Genomic DNA, 21970 nt, shown 5'->3' with positions numbered 1-21970 from the left:
AACGAATTAAGTTCCTCCAGGATGAATTGCACTACAGTGGTACCTCAGGTTAAGAACTTAATTCGTTCTGGAGGTCTGTTCTTAACCTGAAACTGTTCTTAACCTGAAGCACCACTTTAGCTAATGGGGCCTCCCACTATTGCTGCACCGCCGCTGCATGATTTTTGTTCTCATCCTAAAGCAACGTTCTTAACCTGAGGTACTATTTCTGGGTTAGTAGAGTCTGTAACCTGAAGCGTATGTAACCTGAGGTACCACTGTAATGGCATTTTATGAAGATAGTTCAGAAACTTCATTTGGGCTAGAATGCTGCAGCCACACTGCTATCTGGGGGCAGCAGGACAAATCACATGCCAACTTTCAATCTGTGTAACTGGCTCCCAGTTTCTTTTGGGGCTCCATCAAGCAGCCCTGTGGCTTTCTTCTCAAAACCTCAAACCAGCCATTGTCTCAGCAGGAACCACCTCTGATGATTCTAAATGATCAGATGTGGGTGGGTGGATGGCTGACTTCCTGTTGACAGGAGCTCAAGTCCACAGCTTCCACCCTCTCCCTTTCCTGAACAGCAAAAGTGCACCCAGCAGCCACATGTACCCTTTGTGTACATATGCACAGGAGCAAGGGTCACTTTTCCAGGCCAGCCAAAGAGGGATACTGGCTGGGGTGTGGTGTGGTCAAGGCCACCCGTGACGCCATCCCAGGGCACATGCTCCATCCAAGTGGGAGGTCAAGCTAGGCCTTATGAAAGCATTCCTTTGCCACGTGGAGCCCTCAGAGTTCATGGTGTGCACGTTGTGTGTATTTGGGGAGAGAGGTTACGTCTGATCCTTGCGGGTGTTTCAGGATGTTTTTCTAGAACCTGAACACTCCAGTCACCCACCCCAAACCGAGCAAGAACAGGACACCCAGTGCACAGACACATTTTTTATTACAAAAAGAGAGGAGCCCAGAACTCGCCAGCTGGTTCCCTGTCAAAGACAGGAGGAGCGACACAGTCAACCTCAGGCTCCAGGGCAGAAAGGAAGGAAATGAGCTGTGCCAACCTCATGCACTGAGACAGAGAAAGGGGCAGGGGCTCCAGGGGGCAGGGTGGACCCAGGTCCCTTTACCCCCAACCCACCTGCCATTCTCACCTCATCCCACCAGGCCACACAATGACCCTGCCAGCATATACTGACTACAGGCACCACAGACAATTTGCTGCGAGCCTTGCAAGGTCCCCCAGGACATTTCATGAGACTTGGAGAAGCCTCTCTAAGACCCACCTGGCTTGGGCTCAGTCTGCGCTGCCTAGCTGGGTGCTGGTGGCTGTGGAAGGGCAGGCTGGGAATCCGAAGCCCTTCCTGTCTCCCTAGTAGCACACCATGGTCCACCAGGCAGCCAGCCTTGCAGAAGAGGGCACAGGTGGCAGTGCCAGGGATGTGAGCTGGCAAGGAGAAAGCACAGATCGGAGGGGCTGGCAAGAAAGGCTGACACCCACTTTAGCATGGCAGCCCAATGCTGGGGGTGCATGGAGGGGAAGGGCAGGACAGGGCATGGCAGGGCAGCTCCTGAGACAAGGGAGTCGTTTGGGGGCAAGGCCCACCCTGCCAGGGGGCAAAGAAGGGCATTCCCCAGAGGCACAGATCCATCTCCCAAAGGGAAGAAGAACCTGTTTCCTGGCACAGCAGGATCCTTGTCCTGGCCTCACTTCCAGTAGCTCTCATCCCAGATCCCTCCTCACCCCTTCCCTCCACCCCCTTTCCCCACTGGGAGAAGACAGGCCAGCACCAGCAGGGCAGTGTCAGACGAGGCCTCTCTCGTCAGGCTGAGTGCCTCTGCTTGGAAGACCGTCTGGGGCTTGAGGCTGTGGGACCCCTTGGAAGAAGGGTTCCCCCCCTATGTGCTCTGCTCATCAGGTTCTGACTTGTCAGCCCCCCGCTTCCTTCCAGGAGCATTCAGTGCAGTGTCAAGGGCGGCTCGGAGGGAGGGAGCAGCATCCAGGCGGGCGCGGGCCTCTGGCACCGAGCAGCTACGCAGGAGGCAGAGCAGGGCTGTGGGTACAACCTGGGCAAATGGAAGAGATGTGGGGAAATCTGCAGTCAAACTGACCATTATGTTTGTTAATAAGCATATGAAAGGGTTAAGGAATACAGAGTTCCTGTATTCCTGCATTTCCTGTGGCAGGAAGTAGGACAAAAGATCTTAGAACCATAGTGTTGGAAGGGCCCCCAAGGGCCATCTAGTCCAAACCCTTGCAATGCAAGAATCTTAGCTAGAGCACCCATGACAGCCATCCAACCTCTGCTTTAAAACCTCAAGGGAAGGACAGTTCACCAGCTTCCGAGGGAGACGGTTCCACTGTCAAACACCTCTCACTGTCAGAAAGTTTTTCCTGATGATTAATCAAAGTCTCCTTTTTTGTAACTTGAAGCCATTGGTTTGGGCATCTTAATCTTTTCTTTCTCCTTTCCCCAGTTTCTCTTTTCCTTTCAAGCCAGCAATGTGAGCAGATGCACATATATGGGCTCTTCTGGGATCCCATACTCCATTTTGGAAATTAAATTTGCATTTTGCAACTAATAAGTATTTTTACCTGCATACCACTTTGATTTATTTGCTGTCTGTATTGAATGTAAGTAAAACCTTTTTGTTTTTACTAAAACAGGTGGTTCATTCTTAGCAATGGGGACAGAGAATGGAAAGGTCAGTAGATCACAAATAAACAGCAATAAGAAGTGTGATTGGTGTGACTTGTACCTCCTGTGTCATGGCACAAGTGTGGGATGACCAGATGGAGAAGTGGGATGGGCAGGTGCGGGGGGGGGGAGGGAGAGAACACCTGCCTACCTTGCTCTTGTCTGTTGCTACGGCAATGTGCTTGGAGACTGGAGCTGTGCGGAGATCCTCAGAGAGCGGCTCAGGGTCATAGATGGCTTGCAGGAGACCTTCCAGGCACTTGGCATGCGGCTGGCCCGAGAACCTCTGGAGGGAGAGGGGGAAGTTGGGTGGGGCTGCCAGGGGGTGGCAAAGGGCACAGGTCCCTCCTGAGTGTGGGGACTTGAGCTCTGCTTTTTCCCGCAAGGTGGTGGCCCCACAGAGCCCCTGTGATGTGAGCAAACTTCACCCAGGTTCATGTCACCATGTTGCCCTGACGGTGCTCATGGGCGTCCTTGGACCAGGCACTGTCTTTCCATGAGTAGCCTCCCTAAGATGGCTGTTGTGATGATCACAAGGATAAAGCCCGCCATTGCTTCCCAACGCATCTTAGTGGATGATTGAGATACAGTACAAGCAAATCTGGGAGACAGGCAGGGTCTCAGAGGCCCCCTCCCCAGTGTTAGAAATTGGAAGAAGGAGGGAGCTGGACTGGGCGGAAGACCTCAGCTGGCCTGACCCTGCACCAGGCACTGCTGTTGCCAAAGCAAGACTCTGCTGGCACTCTGCTGGCCAGCCCTCACCCTGGGAAGTGGACACCCATCGACTAGCTCCATGGCCCTGCAGGGGAGCCTTCTGGGATACCCCTGCCCCCAGTACCTGCAGGATGCTGACTGCCCTCCAGAAGAGCTTGGAGTTGCTCACTCGCAGGTCCACCATGTAGTTGCGCAGGATCTTGCCCTTCAGCACGTGAGCCCCGGTGCTGACTGTGTTCAGGATCCACTTGGTGCTGAGCTCCCTTTGGAACCTCTGCAAAGGGACGGGGTGTGTGGGGGGGGGGCTGAATGGGCAAGTGGAGGGTGGGCAGAGAAGGGCCAGGCCAGGGGGGCTCCAGCCTGGACACAAAGCAACTCTCCCCCTCCCCCTTGTCAGTGTCTCCCTGCCCCCTCCTCACCTGGATGAACTTGCCTTCATACTCCAGGAACAGGATGGGCCACATGATGCTGATGATGGAGGGGAAGAGCTTCTTGAGCGAGGCCTGGCGGGGCAGGGGGCAAAGCAGGGAGAGAGGGGGAACAGTCAGCCAAAAGGTCAAGATCTGAAAGGGGCTTGCTCAATGGGTGTGGCACAGCTCTCTTGCATGTGTGATTCTGCCCCTCCAGGGGAGTGGACCATGGATGATAGCCATCAGTCATCAGGTATTGAGGGCCTGCAAACATGCCCACCTTGCAGACAGCACCTACCGGCAGGTATTGCCCAACTGTGGCATGAGAAAGGGCTTGCACATTGGAGGTCCTCTCCTTCACCTGAACCACCAACTTCTCCACTTCATCAAGGTTGTCTGCAGTCAAGAGAGGAGAGAGGGGTGTTGGTGGCAAAGGAAGGCAGCACAAGAGGGTTTAGGGTGCTCACTCCCCCACCAGCTGTTTCCCTTTCCAGAAAGGAGGGAGAGGAGTCGATCCAAGTGCCTTTGACTCACAGGTGGGGCTGTCTGATATGGAGCCAGCCACTGGTCCAGGCAGCCCAGGATTGTCTCCAGGGGCTCTGGGGGACAGGATGGCCCCCTAAGTGTAGGAGATTAGCATTCAGAATTTAACAGTTAAGAAGTCTAGGGGCTATTAACCACAGGGCTGATAATTGCTAGACAGGCAGATTTGGACCATAGAAATGTGAAAGGTGGAGAGAGAGAGAGCTCTGTGTGATGTCATTTCCTCTGTTTCCTCTCGCTTCTCTCTCTCACTTCTTCACCATGTCTTCAAGGCAGACGGATGTTGGCGATCTCCCTGACTGCACAATCCAATTTTGTAATCAGCTACATATTTTGAAACCCTTAAGTATTTTACCTGCATAGTTTTACTGCTGCTTTGCTGTGATCCAATGCAAGACTGCTAAGTAAGGAAACACTAATTCTACTTACTTTATAAGTTGTTGCCGGATTCTTTGTTAAGAGGAGTTAAGCCAGCTAACCTTCGGTAGTAGTAGTAGTAGTAGTAGTAGTAGTAGTAGTAGTAGTAATGATATATTTTTTCTATCCCACCCACCTGACCTGACTGGGTTGCCCCAGCCACTCGGTTCTCTGTGTAACCCATACACATGGAAGACTGGCAATTGTAATTAATGTATCCTCCCCTTGCCATCCATAACCTGATCCAACCACGATGGCCAGGCTCTTCTCATGTTCCTTGCAAATTGTGATTCTTTTCACCTAGAGATGCTGGTGCTGGACCTCAGAGCCGCCTCCTGCTCTGCCGCTGAGCTGCAGCCCCCTCTCTGAACCAGGCAAAAAGGGTAGGAGGTCAGGAGCCCTCAGAGCGCTGGCTCCAGCAGCCCCCTTTCTGCCATCCCTTCTGTGCTTGCTGAGCTGCAGACTCCTCGTCCTCCCACCTCATGGCTCCCTAGAACATCCAAAGGCCCCTGCAGCTGGATCCGGCCAAAGGAGACCCATCTAGCGGAGCATCCTGGTCTCACAGTGGCCAACCAAAAGGAAGCCCACAAGCAGGATCTGAATGCAGCAGCAGCAGCCAGCCCCCTCTCCACTTGGGGCCCAGAAACTGGTCTGACAGTGCAGGCAGAACCCAGCCTTGTGTCCTCCATGAATTTTCTTCAGAGTATAAAACAACAACAACTTCCTCCTCTTGACAGCAGCCAAGTTGGTGGCCATCTCTGCCTCCGTAGTCTAACCATGTGGAGATGCCTTTCCTTTCTCCTGCATCTCCCAAGAGGCCCTTCTGCCCCCCCCGCCTCACCCCCCCCCCCGTCTCTCACCATCCACTGTGAAAAGGAAGAGGACGGTATCCAGCTCCGTCAGTGATGGGAGGATTGTTTTCACAAAATCTTCTTCAGAGAAAGCAAACTTGGGGCCCTGCACGAGAAAAACAGAAAGAAGCAGCTGTCCACGCCTGGCTTTGGAGGGGGAGCATGTAGGGGGTCTTGAGTTATGGGTTGGCCTCATCTACCAGAAATGAGATGAACTGGCTGTTGTCTTGGATGTCCTGGCACTGCTTGGTCTGTGCGCCAACTCCCATGTGAGGGGGGCCTTGGAGAAGGGGGTGACCCTTGGAGGGCGCAGCTCCTCTTGCTTTCGGGGTTGGGCCTGTGCATTTGGGTTTGGTGTCCCCTTTCTGTAGAAGCCCCGGAAAGAGGAGAAGGAAGTGGAGGAGGAGGTGGAGGAGGAGGTGAAGAAGGAGAAGACCCCAGCCTAGCAGGTGTCCAAACAACCTCCTCCTCTGACCACTCGCCTGTGCAATCAGATCAGCCTCTCTGTTGAACATTTCGCTGCGGTCCCCAATGAGGAAGCCCCGGACATCGTTGATGTCTGTGCCATGAAGGGAGAAGCAGAAAAGAGAGTTCACGTGTCTGCATAAGAAGGAACCCCCGCCCTCTCTCAGTCTCTCTCTCACACACACTCATGCACTTGCACTGGGACCTCCGGCCAATCGCCTGCAGCCTCCTCCAGCCCCTCCTCCAGCCCATGACATTTCCTGGGCCTGGTCAATGGGGACATTCTGGTGGCGGTGGGTCCCACATTTACAGAACCACTCTCTGCCCAGACTGAATTCACCCTCCTTGCCTGGTAGGGCTCACCTGCCCCAAAGGTGGGGATGCACTCGGCCCCATCCATGATGGCGATGATGCCCAGGGTATGCCAGCCGACCAGGTAGACATAAGCCTTCTTCTGTAGGCTGTGGCGGAGAGAGGCAGAGATTGTGCTGGGGGGCAGAGAGTTTTTGACAGGCCAAAGCCCACAGGAGCTGAGGTTCAAGGAAGATAAATTCTGGTTGCTGTGAAGAAATTCCTGCCCACCTGAGGCTCACCTGGTCCCTGCTTGCTTCACAAGGGCAGCAATCTTCTTGCTCTGACCATAGGTGACTTTGTGGGCCCGTTCATAGGTGCGGAGGATTTCCAGAAGACACCTGCAGAGAGAACTCTGCTGGGCTTTGTGCTGCTGGTCAGCTGCCAGGAGAGGGACTGGGAGCTAAGAGAGGCTCCTGTCCCCACCCCATGGAGGAGCCCCCAGAGGCTGCCCTGCTTGGCTTCTGCTCCATAACTCACTTCTCTGAGATCTCGCTGTCCTTGGAGACTGTCTTGTGTGCAGTCAGGAGCAGAGTTTCCAGAAGGATCTTGGTGGCGCTGCCGCCCTTCATGCGGGATGAGCCAGTGAGCCCTTCAGGCTGAAAGAGCACAGCGGGCTGAGACCGGTCCCTGCCTGGTCCTTAGAGGAGACTCTTCCAATGCCCCATGGCAGCTGCCAGGATGTGCCAGAGATCAGGGCCCCATGGACTGGGCTGGCAGTCCTGCCTGCCAGCACTAGCCCATCGCAGGCCTTCCTGGGAACAAGCTCTTATACTAGAGCACAACTAAAGCATACCCTGATGCCCACAGCCAGCAGCCCTTGTTACGAGAGACATGTGGAGCCCAAGTGAGCACACTCTCCCCCCCCCTTGCAGGGCTGATGACGAAACAAATTGCCCTGAAAGATAGAACCTGAAGGAAGTAGATTTCAGGTAAACATGCTTATTGAATTCCATTTTTTCCATATATGTGAGTGCTGGGGAGGGCAGGGAATGGGGTGCACAGGGGGGCAGGTTCTATTCTAGAACAGGCTCCTGCCTGCAGAGGGGCTCTGTTTGGCTTGGAAACCCTTTCCTCACTGACTGATGGCACCAAAGCCTTTTGAAGTACCATAACCATCCAAGGGCCTCTTCCAGGTGCTTCACCTGAGGGAGGTGCAGCAGGTGACACCCTGAGAATGGGCTCGGTCAGAGGTGACAGCCCCTGCCCCCTATCTGTGGGCTGCTCTCTCCAGTGGACCACCCTCGGCCCCACCAATGCCTATATGTGCTATGGATGCGCAGGGATGGTAGGTCTGATGAGGGAAGCACAGGGGAGGTTCCCCCCCCCCACTCCCCAGCACTCACCCCCACAGCAGGATTGAGGATGAAGGCCTGGTGGGTTTCCTGCAGCTTCTCCATCCTCTCAGCCACTTGCCGGAAGGTGGAGTGGAAGCCCTCAATCTTGTCTGTCCTGTCGGGAGATGTGGGGTGTGAGAGGGCAGTTAGGGGCCTCTTGCCCAGATCCCCCCGCTCCGCTGGATTCCGACGCTCCACAAGGTCACCCTCCCCAGAGCCCCACATGGACCTCCTCTCGCTTGCCACAGGGAGAATTTAGAATGTTCATTATAGATTACTGTTAATGCAGATGGACATTTTTCAAAGCCCAACCTCTGAAGCAGAAAGAAGGTTGCATCCCACTCCATACTCACTCTCATTCTACTTTAGCTGGAGATTTCTTGATTATCTTACTAAAATGTGTGGTTCATTCTTAACAAAGGGCACAGAGGGGGAAAAGTCAGCAGACTACAAATAAACTGGGATAAGAGGTGTAATTGCCTAATTCCTAGATTCCAGTAAGCTGCAAAAGGCTGTGTGTTTTTTAGGGCTTCACAGCCTGTTTACTCTCATATTTCCCCCCCCCACATGTGGGATTGGTGATTTAAATTTAAAGTTACACATTTAATTCTCAACCTGTCTCCATTATCTGCCTTCTTCTCCCCCAGCCAAGCGCCTCCCAAGCTTGAGATGCCTCTGGCCTCTGGCACAGGAGATGCTCTGAACAGGGTTGGCCAGACTGGGCAAAGTGTTTGGCAGCTCACCCTGCAGCTCTTCTGGACCTGCCCCCTGCCCCCCTTACCTGGCCATGGTGACTGGGTTGAATCCCACCAGAACTGGGACATAGATGTCCAAGTTGTTCATGCAGAAGTCCAGCTGCCCAGCCACGTAGGGAGCCTGTTGCAAGCAAGCAGAGCCCGTGTAAGGCGGCACCAGACACAGTGGCCATGCCTTAGTTGCAGGCACAGGCAGGCAGCCTCTGCTCCAAAGGCCATGTTCCTCCAAGGCCAAGCTCCAAGGGGACCCCTGGCTTGGGAAGGGTTACTTCCGTCTCCCGGACCCATATTTCCTCTTTCAGGCCTGGCACCAATGTACAAAACTCAGTGCAACAGCATAAGAAGAGCCTGTTGCATCAAGCCAAAGGAAGCCCACCTGGTCCAGCATCCTGTTCTCACAGTGGCCAACCAGCTGCCCCAAAGGGAAACCCACAAGTAAGAGTCGAGCACATGATCTACTCTCCCCTCCTGTGATTTCCAGCCACTGCTATTCAGAAGCATTGCTGTTTCCAATTGTGGAGGCAGAGCGAAGCCATCGTGACTAGTAGCCGTTGTGGCTAGCAGCCATTGATAGCCCTCTCCCCCTCATGTATTTCTCGCCTCCTCTCAAAGACCTGCAAGTCAGTGGCCATGACGGCCTCCTGCAGCAGCAGGTTCCATAGTTAACTACACGTTGCCTCATTGACTGGCAACAGCTCTCCAGGGTTTCAGGCAGGGCTCTCCTCCTGTGCCACTTGGAGGTGGGGGATCAAACTTGTGACTTCCTGCCCTAAATCAGATGCTCCAACCACTGAGCCCTTCTCCATTGCCAGCAGAATCATCCACTGGACACACCTAAGGACTTGACATTGAGGGAGTTTGTCAGAGGTGGCTTTTGTGGTCCTCCATGTGAAACCTTCTGGCTGGGGTGGGGGGCAACATCCCTCTCGTCTTCTGCTCCCCTGCCCATCTGGAACAGAGATATCCCTTTGTCTCCTACAGGAACTGGGAGGGTCCCTCCCCCCCATCCCTCCCTCCCTCCACTCCTGTCCTGCATGAAATACTCACAGACAAACCACATGAAATCCCAAAGAAAATGACCTTCTTTTTCCCTTCACAGACCTGGAGGAGGAGGAGGAGAGAGAAAAGGGAGCTCAGTTGTCACTGTTATGCTGCTGCTGCCCCTAACCCCCCAGCCCACCCAGGACCAAAGGCACCCATCAGCTCTCCTGCCCAGAGCACCTGTGGGCTCTCTTCCTGCCAGCAAGGCAAGGGAAACCAAGGCCTTTAGATGGCCCTGGTGGAGCAGACTCTTCATCAGAAGAATCTGTAGCTGGTGCTTGCTCCTTTGCAACAGCAGCTCTGGGGAGCAGCTGGGTACTCAGAGCCGAGGGTGCTGGTAGGCAAGGGTCTCTCCACACACACACACACACACACACCAGCAGCCTCACCTTCTTTAGGTCCTCAATGCCCAGCAGTGCACTGTCCTCAGGGCCCTCCAGGGATGCTACAAGAGACCTGTGAGAAGAGGCATAAGAAATGCACTTGTCTGTGTGGGAACTAAATTTGCAGCCAAAATGAGATTTCAAGTTTTGCTGGATAAGCAAAGGGTTAAGACACCTGAAGATCCCCTATAAATTGCTAAAGAGGACACTCTGTGAGGTCACATCCCCTGCTTCCCCTTGGTAGGAAAAGTAACAAATGAAAATATTCCTTACCACTTCCTCCCTCCTCAGTCTCTTTTTCACCATGGAGCTGAAGAGAAAGGATGCTTAGTCTAGACTCCATTTTTTTTATCTCAACCATATTTTTATAATGTCAGATTCTGCCTCTTCTGTTTTCACTGCTGCTTCTGCTGGGATCAGGTCTGAAACTTTCTGTAACAAGGTTAAGCTACCTTGTCCTAGAAGTTTCCACATCTTATGCTGCAAAGAGATGCAGACCCTTTGTCAGAGCTGCCCAAGGTCCCAGCTCACAGAGGACCAACGCCAGTTCTTGTTATATACAAAAGTCTTTATTAAGGTTCCGTTTCGATTCCAAAGCCGCGGCGCGCAGCTCTACGTCTCAACGCTAGACCGCTGAAGCTCCGTCTGAATCTCCTCCCCCCAGACACCAGTTCAAGACCCTAGCCTTGCTCCACCTCCTCCTTTGCTCCTTTCTCCTCTGGGTCCGTCTGCCTGCCGCTGGGGTGTTGCCCTTTCTGGACTCTTCTGATGCTGAAGAGTCCCCGGATTTTTCCCCCTCCCTCCGGCGTGCTTTAGGACCTGGCTCCCAATCCGCGCTCCCGGCTGTTGCGCGCGCCTGTGCATTTGAACTTGGCGCGCGCGCCCAGCCGGCAGCCTTCCTCCTGACCGTTACACTGCTCCTGTCACTGCTTCCCCCTTCGGGGGGAGGCTAGCTGGATCTGACTTCCCCTCTATTCCCTCACTCAGCGATAGGGGCGTGGTCAGTCCTGACTCATCTTCTCTTTCCCCTGGAGGGGAAGCCGGTCCTGACACGTGGGACCCTTCCCCCCCGCTACGCTTCTAGGAATCTTCCGAATCACTGGACAGACTCATGGAATCTCTTGTCCCACTGTCATCCTCACCTACACTGCCTTCGGATTGTTCCCCTTCACTCTCCACTTCCTCCTTCCCCTGTGCCTCTGCTCCGGAACCCCTGACACCCTTCAACTGTCCCAATTTAATCAGGGCATCTGATTTTGGGGGACCATGCTTTCAAGCGGGATCTTGGCCCTGAAATAAGTGCACCCTAGTTTTTTGCTTGGACATGTTGGAGAGTATGAGGATGGTCATTTTACACGCTGCTAACTAGATGTCAAACTCACACAAGTGAGTAAGAGGAAGGATAAATAATATCCCAACCTGCCCCCCAAATCCACCCAAAACTCTGAACCCTCGAACATGAAACTCTGCAGCCTAGAGCTCCAGTTACCACCAGCACCACACAAATGCACACATGCAAAAGACTCTCTTCTCCAAACTCAGGTCTGCACCAGAAACGTTTCCACTTGCATTTGTCCCCCACATGTCCCAGACACCCCCCACACCAGTCTAGTAGCCTAGAGTCCCAAACGGCTTTTTTTACAACCCACCTGCTCATCCTGTGTCCTTACCTGTCCCCCCCAGCAATTATATACGTGTACTGGGGCAGCTGCCCCAACCCCTTCAGGAGTATGTTAAAGGATACCTAGGAAAAACAGACACAAAGACAGTCAGGGAGGTGTGGGGCAACCTGTGCCCCCCCAGCTCTGAGGGACCACCCTAAAGGCCACAGTGCAAAGCCTGCCCTTCCTAGCAATGCAGTCCCTTTGTGGCATCCCACGCAGGTGCCCCCTCCCGGTGCAGCCCTGAGCCAGACTCAGTGGCAAACTCTCCAGCGCTAACTCCCAGGGGCAAGGGGGCAAGCCCCAGGGATGCCCCACAGATGGCAGCAGCCCTCCCTGCATCAGCAGGCCCTCTTCATTAGCTGCACAGCCCTTATCTCCAAGCATGGGGGGGGGGCTTGAGAGAAAGGGGGGAACAGAAGGAAGAGGAGGGTGAGGCAGGAGGCACTCACCGCCATGAGGAAGCCCATCCGGCCAGAGGCTCCCCCTCCACTCAGCACAATGAGCGTGTTGTCTGGTTCCTGAGGAAAGAAGGAAGAGACAAATAGGCTGGGTGTCCACCCACTCAGCTGATCCTGGCCCAGCTGCCAAGCGCCCTCTACCCCACTCCTCATAAGCAACTGAATACCTGGCCTCCACCATAGTTTACCCTCCATCCAGAGGAAATGGTGGTTGTAGCTGGACATGTGGGATAACTAGCCTCATACAGTATAACCAACATCTATTGCATGAAGGGGTTAATGCTGTATAGTAAGCTGCCCTGCCAGGTCACTTCCCCTCACCTTGGGAAGAAGGTAATCAAGCATTTTTTTGTATCTCAGTCTTTCCACTCTGCCACCAATGTGAAGAAATGCCTACATTTTAGCTGTGAAGCTAAATGTGAAGAAACTACATTTAAGCTAGACTTAATTATGTGTTTGAATTACCATTTTAAGCCTGCCTGAAAAAAGCTACTGCATCTGTTAAAGGTAAAGGTACGTAAAGGTAAAGGACCTGCCCGTACGGGCCAGTCTTGCCAGACTCTAGGGTTGTGCGCTCATCTCTATAGGCCAGGAACCAGCGCTGTCCACAGACACTTCCGGGTCACGTGGCCAGCGTGACAAGCTGCATCTGGCGAGCCAGCGCAGCATACGGAACGCTGTTTACCTTCCTGCTGGTAAGTGGTCCCTATTTATCTACTTGCACCCGGGGGTGCTTTCGAACTGCTAGGTTGGCAGGCGCTGGGACCGAACGACGGGAGTGCACCCCACCGTGGGGATTCGAGCCGCCGACCATGCGATCGCAAGTCCTAGGTGCTGAGGTTTTACCCACAGCGCCACCCGCGTTCCTACTGCATCTGTTACTCTACAGCAAATATTTTAAGGGGGAGAAAAGGGGGGAATCCCAGGAGAATCCAGTCTGCCTTAGAGCATCCTGGATTACTTAAACGAAAAGGCTAAAACTAGCCTATTTAAGCTTTCCTTTTAAGCTGCAAAGGGATGCACTCTGTTGAACTCACAAACATGATGAAGGAAAGATAATATCTAATTGTTATATCCTCTCCTAGCATTTATACACATCCCAACACCACCACCACACACACACACACACACACACACACACACACACACACACTGCCTCCTGCCATACCTTCAGCACCTCCTGCACTTTGGCAATTATGTCCACCATGGTCTTCAGCACTGACTCGCTGTACAGCCTCTGGGGGAGACAGAAAAGCATGTCAGTGGCACTCAGTGCTATTTCTCCATCGCATCTGCTATGACTGTTCTAAACCAGTGCCCAGGTGCAGCAGTGGGCAGGATGGTTGCCAACAAACTGAGACAATGCTGGTAAGACAGAGACCTTGGTGTGTGGGTGTGTGTGGGTGTGTGAGTGGTTCCCAGATGCAGAAGATGGGGAGTTCGCCAGTTCAGGGCATGGTTGTGCCTCGTCTGAAGGAGCGGGTCTGTAGTCTGGGGGCGCTCCCAGTTTCATCTCTGCTATTGGAGGCTCAGGTGACCTCTGTGGCAAGGGACACCTCATGTTAGCTTAGGATGGTGTGCCAACTACACCCTTTTCTGGTCAGAGATAGCTTAGCTGTCATTCATGTGTTGGTAACTTCACAATTGGACTACTGTAATGCATCCAACATCAACTTCATTGGACTGGTCATGTCGTTTGGATGCCTGATTATCGTCTTCCAGAGTAACTACTCTCTTTCCAACTTAAGAATGGAAAGCGAAATACCAGTGGACAACAAAAGAGGTTAAAGGTGCCCTCAAGGCAAATCGTTAATAATGTAGTATAAACACCGACAGTTGTGAAACACTGGCCTGCAAGCGCTCCAGTTAGAGAACAACCTTTACCAAAGGCACAAACTCAGGGTGAAGAGTAGAAATGAGCTAAGAGGAAGACACGTTTGGCAAACCCTCATCATGATCAACTCCTGTTTGGAAACCCACAGGGTCCCTTCCAGCTCTGCTATTCTATGATTCTACAGTGTTGAAGGGTCGCATTCCAGATCACCCCCACCCCAGGCAAGTAGGCAGGGAGAGGCAGAGTCACCTTGTAGTTGACCAGCGCTTCGTCGTCTTCCTGGAATATTTCTGCATCACAGTCTCTGAGCAGCTGGACGATCTGTGCAGCGTCCGCCTTGTCCAGCTCCCGGGTGATGGGGTTGGACTTCTCTGTGATGGGCAAGGCAGCCTCGTACCCTGCCAGCTGGGAGAAAAAGGCATGAAGAGAGGGAGCTGTGGGGAACAGATGCAAGGGGGGCAATAAGCACTGCAGAACAGCTGCAAGGCGCCGCCCTCCGAGATCTGCTGGGACCCACCCTGAGAGGGTGGGTTTTACCTTGGCATGTGGCACATTTTTGCTGACTTTCCACCTAGGACTTTTGAAGTCCTGGGACACATGTCCCAGAATCTTTGCCCCATTGAGCACCTGTGCACAGGGCCGCTATGCAAATCCATGACAAATTTCTATTTTTATTTAGATGCTAATCTGCCAACACCATGACTCACTGTGACTGACATACACAATATGATCAGACACATCAATGCTGTAAGGGTGCAGCCTCAAAGGGACATGTAATCCAGCGTCCAGATATGGGGTGCCTCTTCTCAAGGAGTTTCAGAAAGAGGCTTAGAAATGTACTGAGGTCCTGGATCAAACCTCCTCCCAGGATATGTTGCAGTGCACGGGGGAGAATATCCCATCCTTGGAGGGCTCCTCAAGGGGCAAGGAAGAGATTCTGAAGTTTAAGGAAGAACTTTCTGACAATAAGAGCCATGGACTCTCCTTCCTTGGAGGTTTTTAAGCAGAGGCTGGGTGGCCATCTGGCAGGGATTCTTTCGCTGTCATTCCTGCATTGCAGGAGGTTAGGCTAGATGACCTTGGGGTGCCTACCAACTCTACAGTTCTCTGGTTCTATGATTCAGGCACTCATACCAACCAGAGAGGCCATCACTCCCCACTCCGACAGAGCACCCAGTGGCGTAGCGTGGGGGGGCAGGGGGGGCCGGCCGCACCGGGCGCAACATCTGGCGGTTAGGGTTAGGGGGCGCAAATCCACGGGTTAGGGGGCGCAAATTACATGTCTTGCCCCGGGTGCTGACAACCCACGCTACGCCACTGCCGCTCCCGAATCTTGCCTAAGCGGCGTCACTCCGCTTTCCTTTCGAGAGAGATGGTTCCAGTACAGCTTGTCCCGGGAGCAGAGGGACATGGTGAAGAAGAAACCCCACACGCCCCCCTCCCCTGTGCCATGTGCGTTTACCCTTCAGTCACAGTGGCATAGCGTGGGGGGGTGCAGGGGGGGCCGGCCGCACCGGGCGCAACACCTGGGGGTTAGGGGGTGCAAATCCACGGGTTAGGGGGTGTAAATTACTTGCCTTGCCCCGGGTGCTGACAACCCACGCTACGCCACTGAGAGCACCCACCCACCCACCCTCCCTCTTTCAGCATCTTTCCATTCAACGAACAACAACCCTGGGGGACTCAGGCTGCCATCTCTTCCGCAGCCCTGGGACCTGTGGCAACAGGAGGTCCTGCTGGGAAATCGCAGGTGGGCAGAGAGGGCTGTGGTGCCCCTCAAGTCCTGCTTGTGGGGGCTTCTTCCCGGGGGCGTCTGCCTGGCCACTGTGAGAACAGGAAGCTGGACTAGATAGGGGATCCTTGGCCCGATCCTGCAGCCAGGCTCTTCTTGTGCACTTATGGGGCCTTCTGCATGCAGCCAGGTGCCTCAGTGACAGAGCTATGCATGGACCCTTCTTCCAAGGGCAAGCGCTGGGTGCATCCCCCTTTTCTACTTATCTGGTGGTGCCACTCAGACAAATGAAGCTTCCTTCTGAAGAAGTGCAGGCACCCATCCCCACCCCTCAGAAGCAAGGCTTCCTTTCACCAAGCTCCATTCTGCCAGACCATTTGCCCCCCTGCCCTTGGGGGGATCCACCTGTCGCAGGGAAGTGCTGGCCCTTCTCTCCCAGCTCCTGCTCCCGTCCTTACCTCCCACTTGCCCTGGTCTGGCGTGTCGATGACATGAGGGTATTTCTTGGTGCCCCGCATGGTTCAAGGCCAAGAACAGGCTCAGAGCTCCGGATGCTGCTTTTGCCGGCCTTATCAGGCCTCTGCTGTAATGATTAATCCAGGCAGTTAAAATTCAAGCTGCTCATTGCTCTGTGTCCAGAGCAGAGATTCCTCGCTTATGGGGGGCGGGGGGTGGGGAGGCAGGGCTGCCCCCTCTATCTCCTGGAGGGCACAGTCAGGTGATTGCATCACTCCTGGAGGAGGGAACAGGCCCCTGGTTGATAGCTGCATGGCAAGCAAGGCCAGAGAGGCTCTGTTGGAAGGGCACCAAGAGAGAGGAGGGAGGGAGATGTACTGGACAGAGTGTCGGACCTGGGAGAGCAGGGTTTGAATCTCCACTCAGCCATGATGCTTGCCAGTCACTGCCTCTCAGCCTAACGTACCTCACAGGGTTTTTGTGGGGTTTAAATGAGGAGAACTCTCTGTGCCACCTTGAGCTCCCTGGAGAAAAAGATACAATGGGATAGAAAGGCAATGAAATGACTAAGAATGCCACGGCTCTCCCATAGCCCCAGAAGGGTCTCAGGCCCAGGTGGAAGACTTTGTCCCACTCTAGCTGCTGTGGAGCTGAGGCCCAGAGGCAGTGGTTGCAAAGGCACTGAGGACAGCAGCTGGCAAACTCAGGAGGAAGATTAAACCAGACTGAATCTTTGGGCTTTGCAGTTCACAGCTCTGGGCTGGCTCAAACCTAAATCCCGGTCTCTCCCACTGGCATTTGCCCTGGAGCCCAGGACACAAAGCAAAACATGTTTGCTTTCACCAGGCGAGGGTCAAAGGGCCCTTGTCACACTTAATGACCCCTCCTTTCCTAGCCTGTGCCAGACTCCAGGACAAAGGCCCGTCTGTCCTGTGAGCAGCAGCAGCAGGAAATTGTCTGGTTCTTCCCTGAACACTGGCGGAGGAAGGGGGTGCAGTGGGTGCGGCCCACCCCAGGTCATCACCGCCCCGCCCCCTGGGATGCTTGCCCTGCCCCCATGGACAGCTAGCCCCGCCTCCAGGTGCACAGCATGTGTGCCGTTCCGGGTGCTGGGACAGCTACCTCCGCCTCTGTCCCTGAGTGCTTAGATAAGTGGTTTTGAACCAGTGTACCGTGGCACCCTGGGGTGACTTGAATGGTATGTTGAAACGGATCAGAAAGGGGGGGAAATCTTTTCTCTTTTTCAATATGATTTACCTAACACCCCCCCCCCAAGAAGAACCGCCACAATGATTGATAGCAAGTGAGATGGGAAAATAAACTGTGTGGAAACAAAATTATTAACCAAAGGCTTTGTTTTGCGGAAGATCTTGAAAGGAAACGAAAGGCTTTTGGTGTGATGCAGTTCTAATTGGGAACCGCCATTATGAGACAGACTTGGTTGCAAGATTTACAGTCAAAGGGGGAGAGGTGCTACGGTTTTGTTATCATATCTGAATTCCACAGCTGAATTGGCAACAACTCCCCTGGAAAGGCTGATTTATGAAGCAACTGATCTGGGAAAGTTAATGAGCAGACGCTTAGACTGTATTTTATGGAAACTGTTGAAATGGCGCCTGCCACTTGAATAGGACTTTTGGATCAACGTGAAAACCCACACAAGACTATAATAATGTTTGCTTCAACTCGCTTGTGGAGAAAACTCAGAGTTTATTAAGAAGAAAAATGATAACAACAAGAAGATTGGAAGACGCGATTTGTAAAGGAAAACAACAAAGAGATGGAAAGATGGGACTTGTGAACACCAAAGCAGCAGAAATATGAGATGACTGGACCCTTTCTGAACTCGAAGCATGGGTACCCCCAACAAAAATTAAAAATTCAGCTAAATATTTGGAGTTTATTATGTATTGGTATAATTTGGAATTAATGTGATATGATTGGTTTGTTAATTGGAAATTTAATAAAAAATATTTAAAAAAAAATAGATCAGTGGTTTTGAACCAGTGTACCATGGCACCCTGGGGTGCCTTGAATGGTGGTCAGGGGTGCCACAGGCAACAGTGTGTCTCTGTCAGGGGTTCAGGAGCAGAGGCACAGGGGAAAGAGGAAGTGGAGAGCGAAGGAGAACAATCCGAGGGCAGCGTAGGTGAGGATGACAGTGGGGGAAGAGAGTCCATGAGTCTGTCCAGTGATTCGGAAGATTCCCAGAAGGGAGCACCGATAGCCAGAGCAAGGGGGGTCCCGGGAGGGACGCACCAGAAGCAAGGGACCAGCGGTGACTCCCAAAGCAGCAGCTGGAGATCGGGACCAGTTTCCCCACCAGAGCGTAGCGGGGGGGAAGAGTCCCATGTGTCAGGACCGGCTTCCCCTCCAGGGGAAAGAGAGGATGAGTCAGGACTGACCACGCCCCTATCGCTGAGTGAGGGAACAGAGGGGAAGTCAGATCCAGCGAGCCCCCGCGAAGGGGGAAGCAGTGACAGAAGCAGTGTAACGGTCAGGAGGAAAGTTGCCGGCTGGGCGCGCGCGCCAAGTTCAAATGCACAGGCGCGCGGGACAGCTGGGAGCGAGGATTGGGAGCCAGGTCCTAAAGCACGCGGGAGGCAGGGGGAAGAATCCGGGGACTCTTCAGCATCAGAAGAGTCCAGAAAGGGCAACACCCCGGCAGGCAGACGGACCCAGAGGAGAAAGGAGCAAAGGAAGAGGTGGAGCAAGGCTAGGGTCTTGAACTGGTGTCTGGGGGGAGGAGATTCAGACGGAGCTTCAGCGGTCTAGGGTTGAGACGTAGAGCTGCGCGCCGCGGCTTTGGAATCGAAACGGAACCTTAATAAAGACTTTTGTATATAACAAGAACTGGCGTTGGTCCTCTGTGAGCTGGGACCTTGGGCAGCTCTGACAGTCTCTGTCTCCCAAAGGCTTGCACAGCTGCCCTGGTCCTGGGCTCCCTCTGTCCTCCACCAGCTGCCTGGGTGAGACCTGGGAGGGTGATGGGAGGGTGGATTCAAGGCAGAACAGACTTGCCTTGATCTGGACACGACTTCCCTTGATCTGGACACGACTTATACTACTGGCAAGTCAGATGTCCTTCCTGTTATATTTGTGCAGCTGGTTCTTCCTGCCTAAGTGGAGAACCTTACATAACTTTACATATGGAACTTTAAAAAAATAAAAAAATAATCATTTCCCAACTTTCCCCTCACCTGCCTCTGAGCTGTGACCTCCCTCAAACCCCTGCTGTAATTCTAATTTGTCTTCCTCTTCTCTGGAAGGGTCAGGCTGGTGGGGGGGCATTCTCCACCATTCCTCCTCTGCTCAGTCCCTGACACCTGGGGTATTCTCCCTATTTGGGCAGATGATGCCATCTTCCTCAACCAGCCAGTCCCTGACGTCCCTGGGAGCAGAACTCTCTGAACTGCACTTTGGAGCTCAAAGTGCCCTCCTCAATATTGGCCCATATTTCCGTAGAAAACAAATAGTAAATAATGGTAATAACCTCCTCCCATATTTCCGCAAATAAGAAATGGTAGATGTCAGAGCTGCCCAAGGTCCCAGCTCACAGAGGACCAACGCCAGTTCTTGTTATATACAAAAGTCTTTATTAAGGTTCAGTTTCGATTCCAAAGCCGCGGCGCGCAGCTCTACGTCTCTACCCTAGACTGCTGAAGCTCTGTCTGAATCTCCTCCCCCGAGACACCAGTTCAAGACCCTAGCCTTGCTCCACCTCTTCCTTTGCTCCTTTCTCCTCTGGGTCCTTCTGCCCGCTAGGGTGCTGCCCTTTCTGGACTCTTCTGATGCTGAGTCCGCGGATTTTTCCCCCTCCCTCCGGCGTGCTTTAGGACCTGGCTCCCAGTCTGCGCTCCCGGCTGTTCCGCGCGCCTGTGCATTTGAACTTGGCGCGCGCGCCCAGCCGGCAACTTTCCTCCTGACCGTTACGCTGCTTCTGTCACTGCTTCCCCCTTCGGGGGGGTTAGCTGGCTCTGACTTCCCCTCTGTTCCCTCACTCAGCGATAGGGGCGTGGTCAGTCCTGACTCATCTTCTCTTTCCCCTGAAGGGGAAACCGGCCCTGACACGTGGGACCCTTCCCCCCCACTACGCTCCAGTGGGGAAGCTGGTCCCGATCTCCAGCTGCTGCTTTGGGAGTCACCGCTGGTCTTTTGCTTCTGGTGCGTCCCCCCCCGGGACCCCCCTTGCTCTGGCTATAGGCGCCCCCTTCTGGGAATCTTCCGAATCACTGGACAGACTCATGGAATGTCTTGCCCCACTTTCATCCTCACCTACACTGTCTTCGGATTGTTCCCCTTCGCTCTCCACTTCCTCCTTCCCCTGTGCCTCTGCTCCTGAACCCCTGACAGTAGATGATGATAATGATAGGGGATTCACATGGCAGGACCCGTCCGCCACCAGGGTGTGGCTGAGCAGCTCAGCTCGGCCTGGGTAGGTGCAGGCGATGTAGATGAAGTACCCTGTGAGAGAGGAGCACGAAAGAGGGAGCTGAGGCACAGCTAGCGAGATGCCACCCCAAGATCAAGATTTACTGTGACCCCAACATAAAAGTTTGCAAAGCTCTGTTATACACTCACACAATCTATAAATATATGTATAGCTCAGTTGGTAGAGTACAAGACTAATAATAATAATAATAATAATAATAATAATAATAATAATAATAATAATAATACCCTGCCCATCTGGCTGGGTTTCTCCTCTTAATCTCGGGGTTGTGGATTCAAGCCCCAATTTGGGCAGAAGATTCCTGCCTAGATGACCCGAGGTGTCCCTTCCAACTCTGCAATTCTAGAATTCTATGATTCTATGTCATCTATAAAAACACATACATTGTATATAGATATTCATTTTATATCTCTATCTATATACACACACACATGCACATATCTATTATATTTACAGTGTATATACATGTATATACACACACACATACATATATACATTTTATTTATTTATTTATATATATACAAACACATATACATAGGCAAATACATATTTCATTTACATATATATACATGCACGCGTGCACACACACACACACACACACACACACACACACACATCCATTTTATTTATATATATATATACACATATATGCCTATAGTTATGGAACTGAGCTATTTATTATGTGCCTAGAAATTATCTCTACATTTATATGATCTATACCTATGTCAATATCATGCCTACAAACACATGTAGAAACGAGCTCAGAAAGGTAGTTGTGAGATCCTGGAGGTGCCGAACTCAGCGCATGACCAGAGTTGGTAAGACTTGATTCAAATTGTTTCTTTGCGGAAAGGTTCAGCCTTGCTGGCATCCTCTACGTATTACCAACCAGCAACCACCTTCCGGTATGTTGGTGGTGTGGTCGCGGGTGGGGCAGGGTGGGGATGGCGGCACCTGGGAGCTGCAATTCCTCACCCAGGAGAGGCTCTGGTAGGCGTCTGCTGCCCACCTGCACCAGCCCTCCTCGAAGGGGCGCAAGAGGAAGGCCTCCAGGGGAGAAAGGCAGGTGAGGGGGGTCCCAGGGGTGCCTTTTTGGCCGTTCCCCCCTTTCCGGTGGCACTAATGTCCCCCCGGCCCCGAATGCCCCCCGAACAGTCACCGTAACCCCATTTATCTCCACCGTCACCACAATCTTTGGTGCCATTGCAAAGGTGGGCAGGGGCCACGCAGCTGCTTGGCAGGCACGGGCGCTTGTCTGGGGCGCAGCTCCGGGACCTGGAAACATTTGGACAGTTAATGGGGAGCCTCCAAGCCACAGGGCAGTCTATCTGGTCAGCCCGGTTTCAGGGAGGCGGAAAAGAAAGCCTTACTTTGGGGGCCACAGTTCCTGAACTGCGCGTCGTCCAGTGCCACGCTCGCCACCGAGGA

At 53.1% G+C, this 21970-nt stretch overlaps 1 protein-coding gene across 4 annotated transcripts in view; it reads right to left on the bottom strand.

Annotated features, from left to right (window-relative positions):
- Positions 1-909: 909 nt before the first annotated feature.
- GCKR (glucokinase regulator) overlaps positions 910-21970 on the bottom strand; it is a 21716-nt gene continuing 655 nt past the window's right edge. Inside the window, exons 3-23 of one of the 4 annotated variants that reach the window (XM_081906730.1) lie at positions 21913-21970; positions 16556-16613; positions 16092-16216; positions 14151-14335; positions 13236-13304; positions 12059-12127; positions 11616-11689; positions 9952-10018; positions 9569-9622; positions 8548-8642; positions 7776-7881; positions 6910-7028; positions 6672-6770; positions 6442-6539; positions 6096-6172; positions 5623-5719; positions 4101-4198; positions 3812-3895; positions 3517-3666; positions 2830-2964; positions 910-2046 (exon numbers count right to left, since the gene is read on the bottom strand). The exon at positions 21913-21970 is cut by the window's right edge and continues 12 nt beyond it. In XM_081906730.1, the coding sequence (XP_081762856.1) occupies positions 1879-2046; positions 2830-2964; positions 3517-3666; positions 3812-3895; positions 4101-4198; positions 5623-5719; positions 6096-6172; positions 6442-6539; positions 6672-6770; positions 6910-7028; positions 7776-7881; positions 8548-8642; positions 9569-9622; positions 9952-10018; positions 11616-11689; positions 12059-12127; positions 13236-13304; positions 14151-14335; positions 16092-16216; positions 16556-16613; positions 21913-21970 (2085 nt within the window). In that variant the 3' untranslated portion in view covers positions 910-1878. Of the gene's footprint in view, positions 2047-2829; positions 2965-3516; positions 3667-3811; positions 3896-4100; positions 4199-5622; positions 5720-6095; positions 6173-6441; positions 6540-6671; positions 6771-6909; positions 7029-7775; positions 7882-8547; positions 8643-9568; positions 9623-9951; positions 10019-11615; positions 11690-12058; positions 12128-13235; positions 13305-14150; positions 14336-16091; positions 16231-16555; positions 16614-21912 lie in introns of those variants that run through there. The other 3 variants (XM_081906729.1, XM_081906731.1, XM_081906732.1) reach the window with 3 other exon arrangements.

The sequence above is a fragment of the Podarcis melisellensis genome (genome assembly GCF_964234715.1).
Source record: "Podarcis melisellensis genome assembly, chromosome: 3".
NCBI classification, from domain to species: domain Eukaryota; kingdom Metazoa; phylum Chordata; class Lepidosauria; order Squamata; family Lacertidae; genus Podarcis; species Podarcis melisellensis.
The sequence above is the reverse complement of the archived record's forward strand: the minus strand, read 5'-3'. Positions and strand labels throughout refer to the sequence as shown.